Source organism: Carettochelys insculpta, chromosome 9 (genome assembly GCF_033958435.1).
Source record: "Carettochelys insculpta isolate YL-2023 chromosome 9, ASM3395843v1, whole genome shotgun sequence".
Classification (NCBI taxonomy): Eukaryota; Metazoa; Chordata; order Testudines; family Carettochelyidae; genus Carettochelys; species Carettochelys insculpta.
Window position 1 is genome coordinate 24,991,496 of NC_134145.1, and position 20,428 is coordinate 25,011,923.

At 40.8% G+C, this 20,428-nt stretch overlaps 1 protein-coding gene across 3 annotated transcripts in view; it reads left to right on the top strand.

Annotated features, from left to right (window-relative positions):
• The window catches only part of MIGA1 (mitoguardin 1), a 55,134-nt gene that overhangs the window by 24,628 nt on the left and 10,078 nt on the right, over positions 1–20,428 (top strand). For all 3 annotated transcript variants that reach the window (XR_012646607.1, XM_075003170.1, XM_075003169.1), the window contains exons 8-13: positions 7,227–7,327; positions 16,074–16,192; positions 16,381–16,453; positions 18,134–18,220; positions 18,397–18,495; positions 18,821–18,955. Coding sequence is in view for 2 of the 3 variants with exons in the window: in XM_075003170.1 (XP_074859271.1) it covers positions 7,227–7,327; positions 16,074–16,192; positions 16,381–16,453; positions 18,134–18,220; positions 18,397–18,495; positions 18,821–18,955 (614 nt within the window). In the remaining variant the exon portion in view is untranslated. The remainder of the gene's footprint in view (positions 1–7,226; positions 7,328–16,073; positions 16,193–16,380; positions 16,454–18,133; positions 18,221–18,396; positions 18,496–18,820; positions 18,956–20,428) is intronic.

Sequence of the window (20,428 nt, forward strand, 5' to 3'; positions counted from 1 at the left end):
AGGGATTCCAGATGAATGACATCATTTACAGTGAATGAATGGGTGTATGCTCTCGGGGCAGTGACTGACCACGTATTGTTTTCTACAATACTGTGCACACGGTTAACTAATGATACTACTTTAACACGTGGACACCCATGTCATAAAGATTTAATTGCTAATGACATTGGTATAACCCAGAACTTGATATAAACCATTTCACTCTTAAGTATATTGAAAGTTTTCTAGCGATTAGTTGGTCAATCTGCGCAACTTCACCTGACCTAGGTGGGAAGTGACATGATTAGCATTTTGTAAATCTATTTACTTCAAGCTGAGGATGGATTCCATTGCTTGAGTGGTTTGTGCTGATATTACCAGTGCCCTTTTTGTAGTATTTGATTTCATAGGAAAACTTCTATTTTGTTATTAAGCTTTTGCTACCCAGCTTCAGCCTTTTCACTTAAGGACAATGATTTTCACTTAGTTCAACTGCAGTCTTTTCTGCTTAAGGACAACAGAAAATAAATATACATTTTCATGGAAGAGTAGTGTTATCCACTCTGCACTAGCCATCTAGAATTGACTTGTAGTGTTGACCTTGGATACACTAGCTGAGACTATTCATGTTTAAAGGTGCAGTGCACAAAGAAAAGTCAAACATCTCTCATACTTACATAGCTACATCATAGTAAGGTTGGATGCATTTCTTGGCAGATGATTTTTCTAAACGGTAAGTATTGAGTATTACTGAGATTGATTTGTGTATCTTGAAAAATGTAGCTGTATTTATTAAGTGGTGGGGCAGCCAGTTTGAGTGAGCTGTCAAGGGGGCAAGGTTTGAAATTCTTACCCTTCTATTTTGCTCACTATGGGAATTTTAATGTCAACTAAGTGGGTCGCTTGTGGATGACATAACATGGAGGCCAGTGATTTTTCTCTAAGGATTCTGGTGGGCTGCAAGACCTTTCCAGTTTGGAAACAGGAATGTCAGGACTGTATGTTGAGGATTGACACGTGATGATGATCTACAGTAAACAAGCAGTATACAGGATCAGTATGCAATATCATCTTTGATAGACCACGATCTGAACAAATCGTAGAATCCTAGGGCTGGAAAGGACCTTAGGAACTCATCTAGTCCAGCGCCTCACCTGAAGTAGGAGCAACCCCAACTAAATCATCCCAGCCAGAACTTTGTCAAGCCATGACTTAAAAACCTCCAGGAATGGAGATTCCATCACGTCTCTAGGTAAAGCATTCCAGTGCTTCACCACTCTCCTGATGAAATAGTTTTTCCTAATCTCCAACCCACGCCTCTCTCTCTCTAATTTCAGACCATTGCTCCTTGTTCTGCCATTTGTCAGCAATGACAACAGTCTCTCTCCATCCTCTTTAGAGGCCCCTTTCAGGAAGCTCTAGTCTATCAAATCACCCCTCAGTCTTCTCTTCTGCAAACTAAATAAGCCCAGATCTCTCAGCCCCTCTTCATAGGTCATGTGCTCAGCCCCTTAATCATTTTCAGTGTCCTCAGCTGAACCCGCTCCAGTGTGTCCATATCCTTTCTGTACTGGGGAGCCCAGAACTGGACATAGTACTCCAGATGAGGCCTCACCAGTGCCAAATAGAGGGGAATAATAACTTCTCTGTATCTGCTGGAAAATTCTTCTCCACATGTACCCCAATATGCTATTAGCCTTCTTGGCTACAAGGGCACACTGTTGATTCATATCCAGCCTCTCATCCACCACAATCCACAGGTCCATTTCTGCTGCACTACCACTTAGCCAGTTGGCACCCAGCCTGTTAACTATGCTTGGGATTCTTCCTTCCCAATTGCAGGACTATGCACTTGTCTTTGTTGAACCTCGTCAGATTTCTTTTGGCCCAATCCTCCAATTTATCAAGGTCACTCTGGACCCTATCCCTACCCTCCAACTTATCTACCTGTCGCCCTACCTTAGTGTCATCCACAAATTTGCTGACGGTGCAATCCATCCCCTCAGCCAGGTCCTTTGTAAAGAAGTGGAACAATACTGGCCCTAGAACCAATCGTTGGGACGCCCCAATTGAAACTGGCTGTCAACCAGACATTGAGCCATTGACCACTACCCATTGGGCCCCACCATCTAGCCAGCTTTTTATCCATCTTGCAGTCTGTGTATCCAATCCATACTTCCTTAACTTATGGGCAAGAATGATGTGAGACTGTATGAAAAGCTTTGCTAAAGTTAAGATATATCACATCTATTGATTTCCCCATGTCCGCAGAGCCAGTTACCTCATCATAGAAGCTTATCAGATTGGTTGGGCATGACTTGCCCCCGGTGACTCCATGTTGACTACACTAGATCATATTCCCCTATTCAGAATGCTTCAGAATGGATACCTTGAGAATCCCCTCCATGATTTTTCTAGGAACTGAGGTAAGGCTGACCAGTCTATAGTTCCATGGATTGTCTTCCTTTCCTTCTTTGAAGATGAACCCTGCATTTGCCTTTTTCCGATCATCCAGGACCTCTCCCGATCTCCACAAGTTTTCAAAGATAATAGCTAAAGCCAGTGACATCTGCCAGTTCCCTCAGTACCCTTGGATGCATTAAATCTGGACCCATGGGTTTGTGTACATCTAGCTTTTCTAAATAGCTCTTAACCTGCTCTTTCCCCACCAAAGGCTGCCCACCTCCTTCCCATACTGCATTGACTAGTGCAATAGTCTGGGAGTTGATCTTGTACATGAAGACTGATGCAAAAAAAACATTGAGTACTTTGCCCTTTCCCATATCATCTTTCACCAGGTTATTTCCCTCATCCAGTAACAGCCCCACACCCTCCCTGATAACCCTCTTGTTGTTAAGATGCCTGTAGAAACCCTTCTTGTTGCCTTTCACATTCCTTGCTAGCTGCAATTCTAATTGTGCTTTCGCTTTCCTGATTACCACCCCCCAGTATTCTCCAGCCATATATTTATACTCCTCCTTAGTCATCTGTCCAAGTTTCCACTTCTTATACGCATCCTTTGTGAGTTTAAGTTAATCAAGGATATTTGTCTTCTTACTGTGCATCAGGATGGTTTGTTCCTAAGACTTCTTTAAAATACTGCCATTATCCTGAATGCGTTTCCCCTTGATATTAGCTTCCCAGGGGATCCTGCCCATCAGTTCTCTCAAGAAGTCGAAGTCTGCTCTTCTGAAATCAAAGGTCTGTATTTTACTGCTCACTTTTCTTCCTTTTGTCAGAATTCTGAAATCTACCATCTCATGATCGCTGTAGCCCAGGTTGCCACCCACTTCTGTTTCACCAACTAGTTCTTTCCTGTTTATGAGCAGCTGGTCAAGCTGTACATGGCCCCTCTAAGCAGTCCTGGGGTAAGAGGGAAGGCCCTCTCATTGACTAATAATTGGCTAAAAGATAGGAAATGCAGGCTACATCTACACTACGAGATAAATTCGACTACTTTTGTGGGAGTAAGGGAATGTTGAAGTGAGGTGCTTATTTCGAAGCTGCCTGCATCTACAATGTCAATCTGCAATGCAAAGTCTGCACTTCAAAATTCGAGTGGCTGCCATTGTGCTAATGAATCACTGAATATGCATGTTAACGCCTCATTAGCCTGCTTCAAATTGTCTCATTACCATGCCACCTCCGATGGGAGGGGGCGAATGTAGAAGCAGCCCTAGTTTAAAGCCCTCTTCACGAGGCTTGCAAGCCTGCCCTCAGAGATGCTCTTTCCTCTCTTCATTTGGTGGATCCCCTCACTTCTTAGCAATCCTTGTTCCCGAAAGAGAATCCCATGGTCGAAGAAACCAAATCCCTCTCTCCAACACCATCTGCACAACTGTAAATTTACCTCTATGAGCTCTACCTGGACCCCTTCAACAGAGAGAATGGAGGAAACCACCACCTGTGGTCTATATTCGTTGATCTTCCTTTCCAGAGTTACATAATCTGCAGTGATCTGCTCAAGGTCATTCTTTTGCTGTGTCATTAGCTTCTACATGGAGAAGTAGCAAGGGGTAATAATCCACAAGTTTGATGATTTTTGGAAGGTTGACATTGCAGCACTTTATTAAATGAGACTTGCAAATGCTGGTTCTATCCAAGAAGCCAATTACACCTTCTTTTGGCAAGGTAAAAGCAATAAAGACTGCCATGAGGCTGGTGTCCTGGCCAGGGCTGGCTGCTGTGAGACCAGCTGGAGCTAGTGTCCTGCTGCCGTGGAGCCCACTGCCTGGTGGGAGTGCAGAGCAGGGCCGGACGATTCCAGTTCTGTTAACTGGCACGTTTTATTATCTGGCATCCCCAATTACAGAAGGGTAAACATGACACGAAATTTTAGTTTCTATTGACTTCACTAGTACTTTTTTTTTTTTTTTTTGTAGCAATGTGGGATAGAAATTATTTTTAAACTGAAAGTTTAGCTTATGGGGGAGAGTTCTGTGGTAAGGATCAAGTCTACGGAAAATTCTGCAGATTGCCTGTACATGCAACCCTGCCTTTAAAATGCATATTACAGCTATTAGCAGTTGCCTGTATGGAAAAGGAATAAAAGCATTTAATGTATTTTAAATGAGTCTTAATGCAAACTATGAACTAGGAATAAGGAGGAGGCAGTATTGTTTTATCAGTCTGTTTTCTGTAGGACTCTGTAGACTGAAGCAAGTGCTTTGCTGACCACCAATGGTTGGCAGATGAATCTGAGTCTTTCCTGTCCTAGCTCTCCAAATTCCAGTACAGTATGGCTATGTCTACGTTACGGCAATCAGTCGACAGAAGTTACTGTCTGAAGAGATGTTCCAGCAAAACCTCTTTCGGTAGATCACGTCCACACACAAAACCTTATAGAAAGAGCAATCCACTCTGTCAACAGAGAGCGGGCAGGCTGCCTGGCCTTCTCTCGACAGAGCAGCCAACTGAAAGCTCGGTGGATGGGATTGCTGAGGGAACTGGAAGACCTGTCTATCAACAAAAGCACCTCTCTCCACTCCTACCCCCAGGAGCATCTAAACAGCTTTTTTTTTGTTGTTTTTTGTTGGAAAGGAAGCCTTCTCATTTAGATATAGCGTGTATAATTTGTTTCTTGATACTTGGATGACCCATGTGGATGTTGTAATAGTTTTATTTTCTTACCTTTTATGAAGTGGTAGGCTAGTAGAGAGAGAGAACACACTATTAAAAATAGAGTATCTGACAGTCAGTGCTTTAATATGTATAACAGTGAGATTGATTTAAAGTTGGGTTCAATCTGTGACTAAATGCTATGTGGCAATATCTAAGAACAGTTTTGTCCTGATTTCTTAATATTATTTTCCTTGGGTCTTCTCAAAGAGGCACATTTAGTGTGATAAGGATTTTGTTAATTTAGTGATGTCTGGTGCATAATTGTCAGCTGCCATTCTAAATCCATAATAATGGCTAAAATCATGTGGATTGTGTCAGAGGGGTAGCTGTGTTAGTCTGTATCTGCAAAACAATGAGAAGTCCTGTGGCACCTTATAGACTATCAGATTTTTTGGAGCATAAGCTATCGTGGGCAAAGACCCACTTTGTCAGATGCATGCTTATGCTCCAAAAAATCTGTTAGTCTATAAAGTGCCACAGGACTTTTCAGTGTTGATGTGGATTGTAGCATTTCAATTAATGAATAAACCATTCCAACAAAACTGGCATTCAGCCACTTTACTGTGTAATAGTGTTTTTTATACTGTATAACCATAGTAACTTATCTGGATGACATTACTGAAATGTCTGGGTCTGGAAATAAAACAGAGTTTTTAACAACACTTGTGTAATATCTGAACATAAAGTAATCCAAGATAAATGCCTGTGCTCTGCTGAGAATGTACTATGAAGTACATCAAGCCAAGATTTAACTTATTTACTTATGTATGTAATATTTCTGTGAAAGTACTTCTTCGTGATATAAACAAAAACATATTCATTGGCAGCGTGTGCCACAATTGTTGAAATGTGAAAGATTAAATACAAATTGAAAGAGTTTGTATTGCAGATTAATAGAATGTGCGATTAATAGAATGTGCGTGATGTTAGTGGAAAACACATGCTTTGTTGAAGATTTTAAAAATCCTAATGCTGCTAGAAATTTTTCTGGATGTGTGTATTTCACTGAGGAAGGTTTGGGGTGAGACAGAGGGGTAGGAGAGGTAGCGAGGGTTAAATTTTTCTTGCAGTTCCTTTTTAAGATCATGAGAACTGGAAAATAAACTGTTTTTACTCTGGTTCCCGTCCAAGCTCAGAGAAACACAAAAACTAAAGAGAAGGGATCATTTAAAAAACAAACCAAGAAAAAAGCCAAAGCACAACTTTGTGGCCTTGTTTAACAAGAATTATAGTTTTCTTTTTTGTTCTTTCTTTTGTAAATTATCAGTACATCTGCGATCACACTGAATACTGGTCATATAGTTAAAAAAAAAAAAAAAGTGAAAGATGTATATTTAAAATATAACAAAAATGAGTGGAAATACAAACCTGTAGCAATAAGATGCACTGAGTATTTATAGAACTTATAAATTTATAGTTTTATAGAATTTATAGTTTGGAGATGTTTAAAGATTTGTTAAAATTAACTTATTTAAAAAAAAACTTTACCACAGATAACATGAGCTGATTATTAAAACAAAGTTTTTGTTTTGTAATATCTTTGAGTAGAGGAAAAACAGTTGTCTGGTGTAGCTTTTCAAGGAGCATCACCCAAATAAATGCAATACTAAAATTGCTAAGTTTTCAATACATTCATGATACCAAAATTTGTTCAAACAAATTTTATGTGGAATACTACTATATGACGAAAGTTAAAAGGAAGGCCTTCTTAAAAAATGCCATTTAAATTCAAGCCTTGTAACTACAGTAAACTCATTCATATCCAGCATTCTATTATCCAGAACTCTCAAATAACTGGCATTTTAACCATAAGTAAATTTTAGCTATATTTTGCATAAGTACAGTATAGTGAAAGTAAATATAAATACATACAGCAAATACAGTATAAGTTTAGAGCATGCAATACTACTGTTGTTCGTTAATAAAGTACACTGCATACATTTTTGTTTCTTAACATCTAATCTTGTTTTTCTTTAGTGTTTATGCATAGCTAGGTATGCCTCTGTATTATCCAGAAATATTTGAATATCTGGCAACCTCCCAGTTCCAGGGCTGCAGAATATGAAATCAATAGCCTGTAAATCAATAGACAAACTGATTAAAAGTTATTTCTTTTCATTTTTAAGATAAAGGTACGGCTATAATGATGAAGGATAATACAGAAGATTTCAGTTTGCGAGATACACTGAGCATTGCGTCAACAGACTCTTTTGTTTCAGCAGCTGAGGTGAGAGTGAGAAGGATTGGTTCTTTAATACTACTAGAGTCTTTCTTTCATGAACAATAGATTACTGATGTTTCTCTTTTCTTACTGTAAAGTAAAAGCTACTGATCTCGGGGTTGCAGTGGGGAGATAAATGGCAACTTATGTGGAAAAAATGCCTCCCTCTGCAGACCACACCCACTACTTTCTTCTTTTTGGACCACTAGAGTCACAATCCACTAATTCCTGTCCTGTTTGTTTTGCTTTCAGAACTGTTTAGTGAATTGGAGTTATGCATCCTTTTAAAAATGAATTGCTAACTAGTGTAAAGAATCGTTCTTTCTGTATATCACAACTGGATATATATGTACACCTAAAATGCTTCTGATTACTGGGGAAGTCAGATTACATGACAAAGTACCAACCATGTAAATAACTGTATTCTTTTTCCTCCCCACTCTGCTATGTACTCAAAATCGAAAGGATTTGGGGGAAGATGCTTCCCTTGTGCAGTGAATGATCTGAAATTGATTAAAATTAACCTTTTGATCATATATATAACAGTCCAAGGTTCCCTGAGTTTGGTAGCACACAGTAGCTTTCAGTACAATGATGAAAAGTAATTGCTAACAAGAACTCTCTCCCCTCACCAGTTACCCTTTCCTGTCATTTGGAGAAGCAGGCTATCCAAGGTCCCTTCACATGATGGTTGGCCCTGCCAAGAGGGCAGGCAATTGGAGTAGATGTCCCTTTCCGTTTTAGGAGATGCATATATATGTGAGTGAGTCCTGTCAGTTCAAGAGGATGTAAAAAAGACAGATAACGCATCATCTCCCATTTTTTGTGTGCTCTTTCCTACTACTTAGGAAGATGTGCAGAGAAAATGCAATTTTGTATCTTGTCTGCTTGGTAACAGGTAGGGGACGCAGTCTTTCAGTAAGAGAGATTGATATGTTTTTTGCGGGGAGATTCTTCCTATCCCAAACCTAGAGAGACTCGGTCTCTTTAAGAAAAACTGTTATAACTGGCAAGAACAATAATCCTGACTGTTCCCATTCTAAATTGTCAAGGTAGTCTCTCCATCTTAATATTCTAAAGACACTAACAGTATGTCTGCACTGCAGTCAGGATGGGAAATTGTGGCACAGGTAGGCGTATACGCATATACAGGCTGAAGAAACTAGCTTGCGAAAAGTAACTTTGAAGCTGCTGTGGGGTGCATAGAATACATATCTAGACTCCCAGGCATGTTTGTATTTGAGAGACTGATCTGTGCCACTGCCTGTGATACTGTGGTTTCAACGCTATTTTTAGCAAGCTAAATCAGGGATACCTGTATGTGCAGTGCAGACAAGTCCTTAGAGTCAGATGGCCTTCCTTCCAAAGGCACAGAAAATGGTGCAAAACGTTCTTTTCCTATTCAATTGTCTTGGCCAGTGAGCAACCATACCCTGAGCTTTGTGATTCCGCCCCCCCCCCCCCCACCCGATGACAGATTCTTTTGGGGATCCTACTAGTAACATTCTAGGAAGTATGTTTCCATTGGAAGAACAATTCAAGGAAGCAGCAGGGAAGGTCCTAGGAAACTACAGATTTTTGTTTGTGTGAGAGCTAATACCTTCATTGCTTGGTTCTAGTTGAAGAGCTTGTTGAGTAGTCATACAAACAAGGAATGAACGCTATAAAGTATGTAATACAGGACTACCCACCATAAGCCCAGTGGTTTTGCATTCCCAATTTGAAGTGTCTTTACTGTAGAAACACATTTGAGGACTGGTAAATGAGAAACGTCTTTTGATCAATACACTAGAGAGGAAGGTGTTGAAGGTCCTTTGGTGTTTAAAAGTGACTACAAAGTGTATAAATGCCGTTTTCAGCATTGCCTTTGAGATATCAGAAGTTGCCGCTTCTACACCCAGCCTGCAAGAGGCTTTTGATAGTCTTTTGAACAGTGATTGGCAACCAAAAATAGGGAGTGGGCCACATGAATAGGGTGACCATACATCCTGTATTGGGCAGGAGGAACCCATATTTAGGACACCAAAAAGGTGTCCCAACTTATTTTTTTTTTTAAAGGGACGAATTGTCCCATATTTGGGCTGTCCCCTCCCACCCCCTCACTTCCCTGAGCCTCGGGGAAGCAGGGAGATCACCAGCAGTTGCCGCTTCCCTGGGACTCCTGGGGAGTGCCAGGGGCTGCCCCTTCCCTGGGGAGCGCTGACGTCTGCCGCCTCGTTCCCGGCTCTCCGGGGCTTGGAGGAGCCACCCCTGCCCCCCATAACTCTCTGTCCTGTGTGTGGGACAGGGAGATGTAGTCACCCTACACATGAGTGGTCCTTTCACTGGGGTTCCACCTGTGGCCCCACAGACCCGTCTGTCCCCCCATGTGCCTCTTGCACACTGTGGCACTGGAGCCCCACACTTACCCAATCCTCCCCCTTCCTCCCTCCCTCCCTCCCTCCCAGCATTCAGAGTGCTGCAAATCCGCTGATTCGTGCTCTGCGCCTGCCCCTCCCTCTCTGTCCCAGAGCTGAAACAGTTATGAACCGCTGATTTGCAGTACTCTTAAAGTGCTGGGAGGGAGGGGGAGGAGTAGGAAGTATGGGGCTTCAGTGCCCAGGTGTGTGAGAGGCTCATGGGGTAGAATGGCAGACGGGGTCTACGTGTTGCAAGGGGAGCCCCAATGGGCTGCAGGTTGCCCCCCACTGCTTCAGAGCATCTGGAACATTGTAGCTGTAGTATAATGTGAAAGCTGAGCTGCAGTATTTCAAGCAACTAACTTGATGTAAGGGGATGTTCTGTCTTAACCTAAGTCGCAGGTGTTCCAGTTTCATCCTATAACAATGATGTTTGTGTCCCCAAAGTTACCTGTAAGCTGCAATTGCTACTATTTGAAAGGGTTAGTATTTTGAAGCCATCTGACACAACTGTGGGGAGAGGAAATTGAATTTCCTTTTGTACATCTTAAAGGCCTCACTTTAAAATAAGGTAATAGTTTACCTTTCAGGCAGCCCAGTTTTGGGAACGCAATCCCATTCAATATGATCCTTGTCCTGGTCCTGTGTGGGGCTTGAATTCAGGACTTTTGGGTCTAAAAGTGTTAGCCTCCATAGCTTGAGCTACAGGGTTTGGTTTGTTAGCTTACTAGAAGCTGCATACTCAAGTATCTTTACATGGTTTAGTCCCAAGACAGGGGTGAAGAGCCACACTCTCTTTTCTCTTGTTCCATTTCTTTGCAAAACAAACTCTTTCATTGTGTTCACTTTGATCTTAGTTAATCCTACTAATCATCCTGAATCAACTGCCTTGTAAGAGAAGTTTGTAAGAGTTGGACAGTAGTTTCAAAGGAATTTTTGGCAAAGTTATGAATCTCTTTTTTTTTAAAATCTTGGAGGTAGTGTGCCTCAGTAATTGCTTGGGTTCCTTTGCCAGGGTCTTTGAGCAGAAACGTTTAACTTCCTCTGAGGCAGATTTTGGTCACAGGTGTCGGCGCAGTTACATCGTTTTAATTTTCCTGTCCTGGTTAGTAGCGGATGGATTGACGCTTAGTTTGGTAAATATAGCTAAATAAATCTAACTACAGATTTTGTTTCTTGTTTTCAGAGCCAGTAATTTGATTAAACTTTGTTGGCTGTGGAAAGAAAATATATTGCTTGAGAGGGTCATGTTCTCCTTTATGCTTTGGAGACTGAAAATCTACAACAGGAAGGCATTTGAAGAAAGTACCATTTAGTTTATTGCATGAAATCTGGGTGAGATCACAGGCATAAGTTCTAGGCTCAGTTGGAAATAAAAGTTCTAGGAGTGCGTGGGGAAGTTTGTGAAGAATGGGGCTGGCCCTCAAGGCTCTGTGGAAGGTGTGTTCTAGAGACCACAGGCTCTCCCAGATCCTCAGCTATGTCACTACTACTCAGACTTTAGAAACACTTTTGTGCTCCTCCAGTGTTAGCAACTGTGTGGGACCAGTTCAGTATCAAGTGGGGGCTACGGTTTCCTAGAATGGCCACTAAAGAGCCATTTTGGTAGTGGAGAATAGCCAGCAGTCCTCTGGCCATCCCTCCTTTAGCTCCCTTCCCATGTGAGAGGCTGCACTCTGCTGACAGGTGTTCCTAGGGGTGGGATGGGAAGTGACAGCCCTTTTATGTTACCAGAGAAGGGTCTTGAATAGGCCCTTTGTGTTCTTCATAGCTTCAAAGAACATTGTGTCTTTTCTTCCTGCCCATCTAGGACAAACAAGACATATGGAATACAATTTAACTAAGATTCAACTTCATTAATTTAACTCCTCTGGGAGCTATCCAGCAACATCTTGTCCAGTGCAGATCATCCTTTCTTCCATGATCTGTTCCACCTGGCAGAGGACTGCTGTCAGTCCCAGTCTCCCTTCACCTCTCCACATCTGGTCCCAGCCATTGCGGGGACACAGCTGCCCTCCCGGGGCTGGTGAAAAAGAGAGATGTCGCCTCCCTGTACCATACAGTAGGAACCCCAGCCAGGCTCCCCAGCTGCTTCTCCCAACTCCACTTCACATTCCAGTTTAGTAGATCTCCCGTGGAGCAATTATTTGCACTGGACACACATTAGTTTGCAACAACTTCACCCTTTCTTTCTCACTGGCCTGCTAGGCTCTTGGCAAGCCTGCTGATGGGGGTGGGCAAAGGGGGCAGTTGCACAGTGACACAGTGTTTCATATGGGCCCAGAGCTCTGGCCACTGCTGCTGCTACTTCTGCAGCAGTGGCAGAAAGAGCTCCAGAACCCTTTGAAACACCCCTGAAGGGCTGCTCTGCTGCTGCCCACAGCTCGGGCGAGGGGAGCAGCACCATGTTCAGAGAAGCACTGAGGGCTGACTGCCCTAGGCTCTGCCTCTTCTGCCATTGTCCCTGTCCTCCTGAGGCATGGAGCTGGGGCCCCCCTCCCACCTTGCCCTGAGGCCTGTGGTCTGTCAGCCTTGCTGGTTCTTTGAACAGGTGTGGGGAAGGCAAATATAGCCCTGGCCAGGTAGCAATGAGGGAAAAAATCCTTATCAGCCTCGCCTCCCCCCCCACCCCCAAGTAAAATAGCACAGTATCCACATGAGACCCAAAATCCCCTTACCTCAGGGCAGGAGAGTAGGAGCTGTTTTTCTGATTGTGTGGTGCCTTCTTGAGTCTACAGGACAATATGAATGTCTACTGCATTCCTTAGAAAGCCAGTGCTCTTGGATGCCCCACACCCAAACCCATGAGAAGCTGGGCATTCGTTAGAGAGGTGAGGAGGCTACCCTTCAAGAAGCCAAAGACCCCTCTTCCCATTTCCTGTCCAGGCTGATCCCCAATCTCTGAGGCTACTGGGTACATTGAAAGCTTTGGGCTTAAAATTTATTACATTGATTTGTTTTTTTTTAAGTTTCAGGATTGCAGCAATTGTGCTGTTAAAACTGAGTCATGGTAGAGGTAAAACACCTCTTTTCATTGTTCTCCAATTTTATGAAAAAACTGGATGTTCATTAGCAAACTAGCTTCCGCATTTTATAGATTAAATTGTCACAAACCTTATTTTGCTCATCTGTTTGCTTCCTTTGATTTGGGTTTAGATTTCTTTTTACTTTATAATTTAGATTAAAATTATTACAGAACTGAGATAAATTGCTACAGTTTCACTAGTAGGATTATTTTAAAGTAATATATTTTCTTTGTTATGGAAGTGCCATGACTTATTTTTCATATCCAGGAAAATGCTGCCATTATCCTGTCTAGGGCATTTCAGGTCTTTAACTTTCCTGTACAGACAATTAAGTAAAATAGAAATACTTTGTAGCTATACTAACTAACCTATAAATTATCTCCTTTGGCTACATGCTTTGACTTGACTAGAATGTGTCAAGAAAGCAGTTGCTTTCTCCTGAAGTTCAGCTGTTTTAATATGAGTTGATTTTTTTTTTTAAATTTTATCTGCAAAGCATAAGGAGGAGTTATTAACTGCAGGTAATATCAGGCCACAGATCCCATAGAAGTCTGATCAGGACACCCATATTACCTGGTTCCTAATCCCTTTTTATGCTTTGCAGATGAGATAAAGCACATGGGAGTCTGTTGATGTCAGTAGGTATTGGATTGGACCTTTAACATTAGTATGATTGTGTCCCCTCTTATATGTCACATCTTTTTGAAAATATGTATGTTAAAGTTTGAAAAAGGCTGTTCTATAAATATGGTTAAGCTGAAACACTGGACAACAGATTCTATATGAAGTAAGATTTTTTTTCCTATTCTGAAACTATTGGAAAAATTTGTGTAAGAGATATGTTTATACCTCAAATATGAAAAGTACTAGAAAAATCTATTTGTTCTTACCACCACTAACACTACACACTACTTCTAAACAATACATTTGACAATCTTCCTGTGCAAGAACTTACTGTTTTCTTGATTGAGTAAGGTAAAGTAAAGTTAGAGAACAACGCTGTAAATTCTCTAAACCTGTTTTAGACTGTTTTATTCCAGTGAACATGATGGTGGTGTTAATTAGTATCAAAATGTAAATCTGATATATTTTCACAGCTGCAGATCTATTTCAGGAAGTCAGTTTATCCTAGTCCATGCTACAGAGCCAGCAAATAAAAAAGACAAGGCAAACATTTCAAACTGTTAAGACAGGACTGTAAATTTTCATGCTAGTTTAATTACTTGTAACTTGCTCTAAGTATATTTTCCTACCAATTTTTAAATGTTTTTATTTTTCAGTTATTCTCTGAAATACACAGGCTTGCTTTATGATCCAGTTCAGCAAAACATCTCTTTTCATGCTTACACACATTAAATCCCATTGAAATATGTGGAATTTAAACACATGTGAAAGAGCTTTACTGAAATAAGGTCATAAGCTTTGGTTTAACTCCCATTGTAGACACTGGGATTTGCTCCAGTAAGGCCCATGGAAAAGGCCCACTCAGAAGGATATTTTTCTCATTAATGTGCATGTAGAACTTCTCCTGCCACCACTTAGAGAGAGAGAGAGAGAGAGAGAGAGAGAGATCCCCAATGACAGGAAAATCTGCCCACATTATTTTCTTCACTTGATAAATGTACTATCTTAAAACTTAATGTTAAGAGAAGACAGTATTTGAAGGAAACATTTTAACGTTTGTTTGTTTAATTTTGAATGTCTCTAACAGTGGTTCCAAAGCTTTTCACAAGTGTAGATCCCCAGCTGCCCCCCACCAAACTGTTCAGGGACCCCCATCAAAGCCAATTGTAGTTGCTATGTACATTTCATGAAATGGAAAAAGGAAACCACAGCATAGATTTTCGGACCACAATTAATAACATTATTGGAAGAGATTTAGTTTAAAAATAATACTTGATTGTAACTTTTGCACTTTATTTAAAGCTTATTTATTATCATTTTTATTTATCTTTTATTTTTTTCATGGACCCCCTGCAGTACCCTCACGGACCCCCAGGTCTGGAACCACTGGTCTACGAAATGGTGTCATAAATATATTAGAAACTCATATAGGCTGTGCTTACACTAGCTGCCTTCTTTGAAGGGGGCATGGTAATCAGCCTGACTGGAGAACACTAATGAAGTGCTGCGATGAATATCAACTTCAAAATATTTGTGCATCTTCAAAGTGCCCTTTCTCCCTAAAATTTTGGGGGAGTAAGGGAACTTCAAAGTTGCGCGGGTACTTTGAAGTGGCCGTGGCTACATGGCATGCTGGCACTTCAAAGTTTGCAACTTCAAAGATGCCGCGGGGAGGATTAGCCTAATGAAGTACTGCATATTCATCGCAGCACTTCATTAGTATTCTACAATCAGGCTAATTACCATGCCACCTTTGAAGAGGGAGGCAAGTGTAGACACAACCATAGAGTTTATCTTAATTGTTGTAAAAGTTGGTTTTATTTCAGACACTTCTAAATTAGGGTTTTGATAGCCTAGACTAAAAAGTTTCTTTTCAGACGATCTGCACTAATACTGTAAATTTTTACTGAAGTAGTTCGAATGTTTGTTCTAGCCAGTTTCTAATGAAAAATGTATGCCTTTATAGTTTTTTGGCGAGATAATAAGAATGATGTAATATTTGTAATGGAAATGGTAAGTGTTTAATCTACCAGCCACTGCTAGGTGGAGTGAAAAATGTATGATATTCCTAACATAGAATGTGCTATATTAATGTTTTTTTTAATTGTTTACATATAATTTTCGTTAAGAGTCTGTGGGATGGGTAATGATGCATTTCTGTGGTAATGTCAGCCAAAGGTTTAAACTCAAATATTAGAAACTGTGGACAGAGAAGAGCCTTTTTGGCATCCACAGTAAAACACCGGATTGTTAAGAAATGTGTGTTAGTAATTAACAGCCACATTTACTGGGAAGAGTATGGGGATTTTTTTTTAATAGCCATTCCGAGCTTTCTGTATGATATTATCCTCTTGCTCCTTTTAGTTTTACCTCATCCATTTATTCTTCATGACCAGCAATGAGACATTTCCTTTTAACAAATGTTATTGGTTTAAGTATTCAAATTCAAACCAAACTAATCTGAAACTGTTCTACAATTAATTTAACTCTTCAGAAGCGCAAAACTGAAACCATGATTTTCATGTTAAAATCCGCAATATCCAGTAGTGGTGTTTTGGTTTTAATATTGAGTGTTGACCAGTTATAGGTGTAGTAAAAGATATTTCTTTCATCAGAGTCTCAGGCAGATTTTGAATTCATTTGGTACTTGTAAAATAATTTTAGCAAGTTAGTTGTTAAGTTTTAACAAAAAATGTCTTCCAGCTTACTGAACGTAAAGAGATCCGAAATATGTATGGTCTAGAGTCTGTTTGCCATTGTCCATTATATGAAGAAGCTATGCACTTAGCAGAAGAAGGCAAAATTTATTCCAGAATATTAAGGTATTGATTTATGTGTATTAAATAATTTATTAAAAAAAAGCCAAGATGTAAAGATAAACACTCCATATTAGTGCATTTAATGTCCTAACCCATTTAATATTCAGAGTAATTGATACTTTTTCTAAATAAATCCTAGTGTGCTTCTGTTTTCTAAATATAGTTTACAACTTTTTTCTGTTTTTATATAGGACTGAAATGTTGGAGTGTCTCGGAGACAGTGACTTTCTTGCTAAGCTTCACTGTATTCGACAGGCTTTTCAGGTAAATAGTTATCAATGTTATGCACACACTTCCACTCACACATTCTCTTTCTCCTACAATATGCATAACTCAAATGGAAAAGAATTAGACCAAAGCCATGTTCTTTTGTCTTACCCTACTTCTGCAGTACCCTATTTTTAGTGTAATACAGGTGGTCCCCGACTTACGAACACATCAACTTATGACCATTCATACTTATGACCCTCCCCCAGTGGGGAGCTCCAGCCACGTGCCTGGGGCTCCCCTCCAATCCCCATGGACTTGGCTCCAACCTCCCAACCCACATATGGCCCTCCCCATGTGGCTGTCAGTTGCCGCCAGCATGCGCAGGGGCTCTCTATCCCCCCTGCCAGCTCAACCTATCCCCGTCCCAGTTCACCCCCGTTCAGTTCCCCCGTCTGCCTGGCTCAACCCCCCCATCGTCCCCAGCTGACCCCCTCACCCCCCAGCACACGCTGAGCAGTCAGCCACCAGCATGCGCAGGGCTCCAGCTGTCAACTGCTGCAGGCGCATGAGGCTCTACCCCTCCAGTTAACCCCCACACCCCAGTTCACCCCGTTCAACCCCTGCAATCCCCCACGGTCCCAGCTCACACTCCCCAGCATGCAGGGCTCCGGCTTCAACCTGTGCCCGGGGCTCCAGCTCAAACCCCTCTACCCACCACTCCCACAGCCCCAGCTCCAACCCCCTGGCTGGATTCATCCCTTGCCCCAACCCCCTGCTGCCTGGGTCCAACCCCTGCAAGCTCCAGCTCAACTGGACCCTCCCACCACCCCTGTTGCCGCAACCCAAGCCCTCCCCAGCTTACACAAAATTCAAGGGTTGCGTGGAATGCAACCCACACATACCTCGAGGGATTATGGTATAAGGGTATTTCCGACTTAGGACCAAATTGAGTTATGACTAGGTGTTCAGAATGTAACCCGTTCATAAGTGAGGGACTATCTGTAGTTGTATGTTATTGTTGAATGCTGTTTGTGAGCAGCATATTATTGTTTAATATTCAGCACACTGAAGGAGTGCAGTTTTTTTTATGTTTTGGAAAACTATGAACTTTTGAGGGTTTTTTTTTTTTGTTTTTTTTTTTTGTTTGTTTTTACTAATTAAAGCCTTTTGAGTAACATTTTATCTGCTTAGAGTCCCGTTGCATTCAGGTTTCCATGATATAAAGGACTTGCTTAGGCTAGGTCCATACTGCTATGGAAGATCAACCCAGGTGAGGGTTGATTTTTCCAGGGTTTTGGTTTGCACAAGTGCCAAAGGGCTCTTTCTGGAGTCAAAGTCGACCCCAGAACTCCTCACTAGCAGGAGGGATTAAGGAAAGTTGATGGGAGAAACACTGTCATCAACCACCTTCTGTATACACAGCCATTGAAGTCAGCCACTGATAGCTAAAATTGCGTATCAGTGGTTGACTTCTATGTCTAGTATAGACGTAGGCTTAAGTACTTTTGTGAATAGGGGCCATATTAAGACAAAATGAACAGCCTCTTGGATAATGTTGTGTATCATTGGATGGGAGACCCATCTTTTTTGAGTAGCCAGGGAACTTTTGCTACCTGGATGGCAAGCACCTCGTAGTTTGATTTGACTGAAGAAAGTAATGGCCTCATTTAGTGCAGTTCCTTTTATAAGTATGTTGTGTACTTATGGTCTTTATTGCCTGGAAATTTTTTCCAGGTAATTCTTTCAGAAACAGCAAACAGAATATTTCTTGCTGAGAGTGGAAGAAAAATATTGTCTGCTTTAATTGTGAGAGCTCGAAAGGTAAATTCCTCTTTTGCTGTTACTTTGGTAAGAGAGCCAAAGTTCATTTGCCTAATCGTAGATTTAACCATGATTAATCTCTTGGAGTATTAAAAGAAAACCTAAACACTTGTCTCTTAAGAGTTTAGAACTAAAACAGCTAATCTTATTAGGAAATATGACACTTCATTTCACAGAATCCAAAGAAATTTGAAGAGGTCTTTGACGAAATGATACATTTTTTAGAGCAAACAGACCACTGGGCTAATACTGAGATGGAACTTGCTGCCAGGGGGGTAAGTTTGGATTTCTGTAGTGTGTTTTCCCTCATTAAACTCAATCACACAATCTGTTTCCCTTCTCAAAGTTTATATTTATTAATAAGTATGGGAAATCCAGCTATCAATATTTGTATTTCAGCTGATTTAGAGAAGTGCTCTTACACTTTTTAAAACTTCTGTACTTCTGAGTTTGTCAGTTTTCTTTCATTAGTGAAATACTTTTTAATGTTAGTTCAATAACTTAAGATGATAAATCTGTATGTGATGTGTAGAGTATGAAATACTGGTTTATTCCAGTGTTGATAGAAAGTTATTTTGATCTCGTTTTAACTGACTGCAGGTGAAAAATCTAAATTTTTATGATATTGTGCTGGACTTTATATTATTGGATTCCTTTGAAGACTTAGAGAATCCACCTACATCTATACAGAATGTAGTAAATAACCGCTGGCTAAACTCCTCCTTTAAAGAAACTGTAAGTGGTTTTTAAAATTGTTTATATTATGATGCTTATAGATTATTGCAACCAATAGGAGACATATTAAAATTGTTACTTTCAATATTATTTATAAAACTTTTAAATAGGTGCCTATTCCCAATAGTATACTTACCTTACTCCTAAAGATTACGGCTGGGTCTACACATGCCCCTTCCTTTCGAAAGGGGCATGTTAATGAGCAAGTTCGAAAGATGCTAATGAGGCACTGCAATGAATATGCAGTGCCTCATTAGCATAATGGCAGCCGCGGCGATTCAAAAGTGCAGCTTTTCGAATCGCACGTCGCCCGTGGAAACGGGACCTTCTGACAGGACCCCCCCCCCAAGTTTTCAAAAGCCCTTCTTCCTATCTCTGATCGGAAGAGGCACTTTCGAAAACTGGGGGTGGGGTCCTTTCAGAAGGTCCTGTCTCCACGGGCGGCGCATGATTCAAAAAGCCTCACTTTCGAATCGCCGCAGCTGCCATCATGCTAATGAGGCACTGCATATTCATTGCAGCGCCTCATTAGCATCTTTTGAACCTGCTCATTAACATGCCCCTTTCAAAAGGAAGGGGAACGTGTAGACCCAGCCTACAATAGCAGCATCTTTAGCAACTGAACTCTTTCATGGGTTACAAACAGGGAAAGTTACCACAAGGTAAAATTCATCATATTACTGTACAAGTGGATTCAACTCCAATCTGGGAGACTTCTCTGTGTATGTCAAAGATAAGTGTTTCCAGCCACACCTCGATTTTAAATACTCCTGAGCAAAATCTATTACACAGTGTCAGCCTTGCACAATCTTAATTTAAAATTTACCCAGACTTGCTTGCCAATCTTTTGTCATGATGATCAATTAAAATGGAAAAAAAATGGTGTACTCACTTGGCAAAAATAATTATTTGCCCTGAGTAAGAAGAGTTTTGCTAGGCTGCTGTGTATGTTAGCTACATTTCAAATAAGATAATTGATTTATGGGTGAAATGCATTGGTTTAGACCCCAGAATTGTGCTGATCTGGTATGAAAAAGTATCAGGAACTATAAAATATAGAAATACTCAACTGTTCATAACATTTTCAGAAACGTATTTTAGGTTTTCTCATAGGGCCATCTGCCTATTTTACTTGGTAGAAAATATTCATAATAATAACTAGGCTCATTAATACATGTTTGAAGGAAGAGATTGTGGTTTGGCTAATTGCTCATATGTGAGAAATGTTGCTGTCATATATCTGTAGAATTATAAACTGCTGGGTTTCCTTTTTTATTTTTTACCCTTCAACTGCAATATTTCTTCTACAGAAAAAAGGTAAGAGACACAATTTCTGTAGCATATGTGGTAAAGTTGTGTTTTGTGAGTAGCAAGTTTCCTCATGGTATTGAAGTAGCATCACATTCCATCAGAATTCTGTTATGCTGTGGGAGAGAGGAACCTAGTTTTGCCATCAGTTTATGTTGCTCAGAT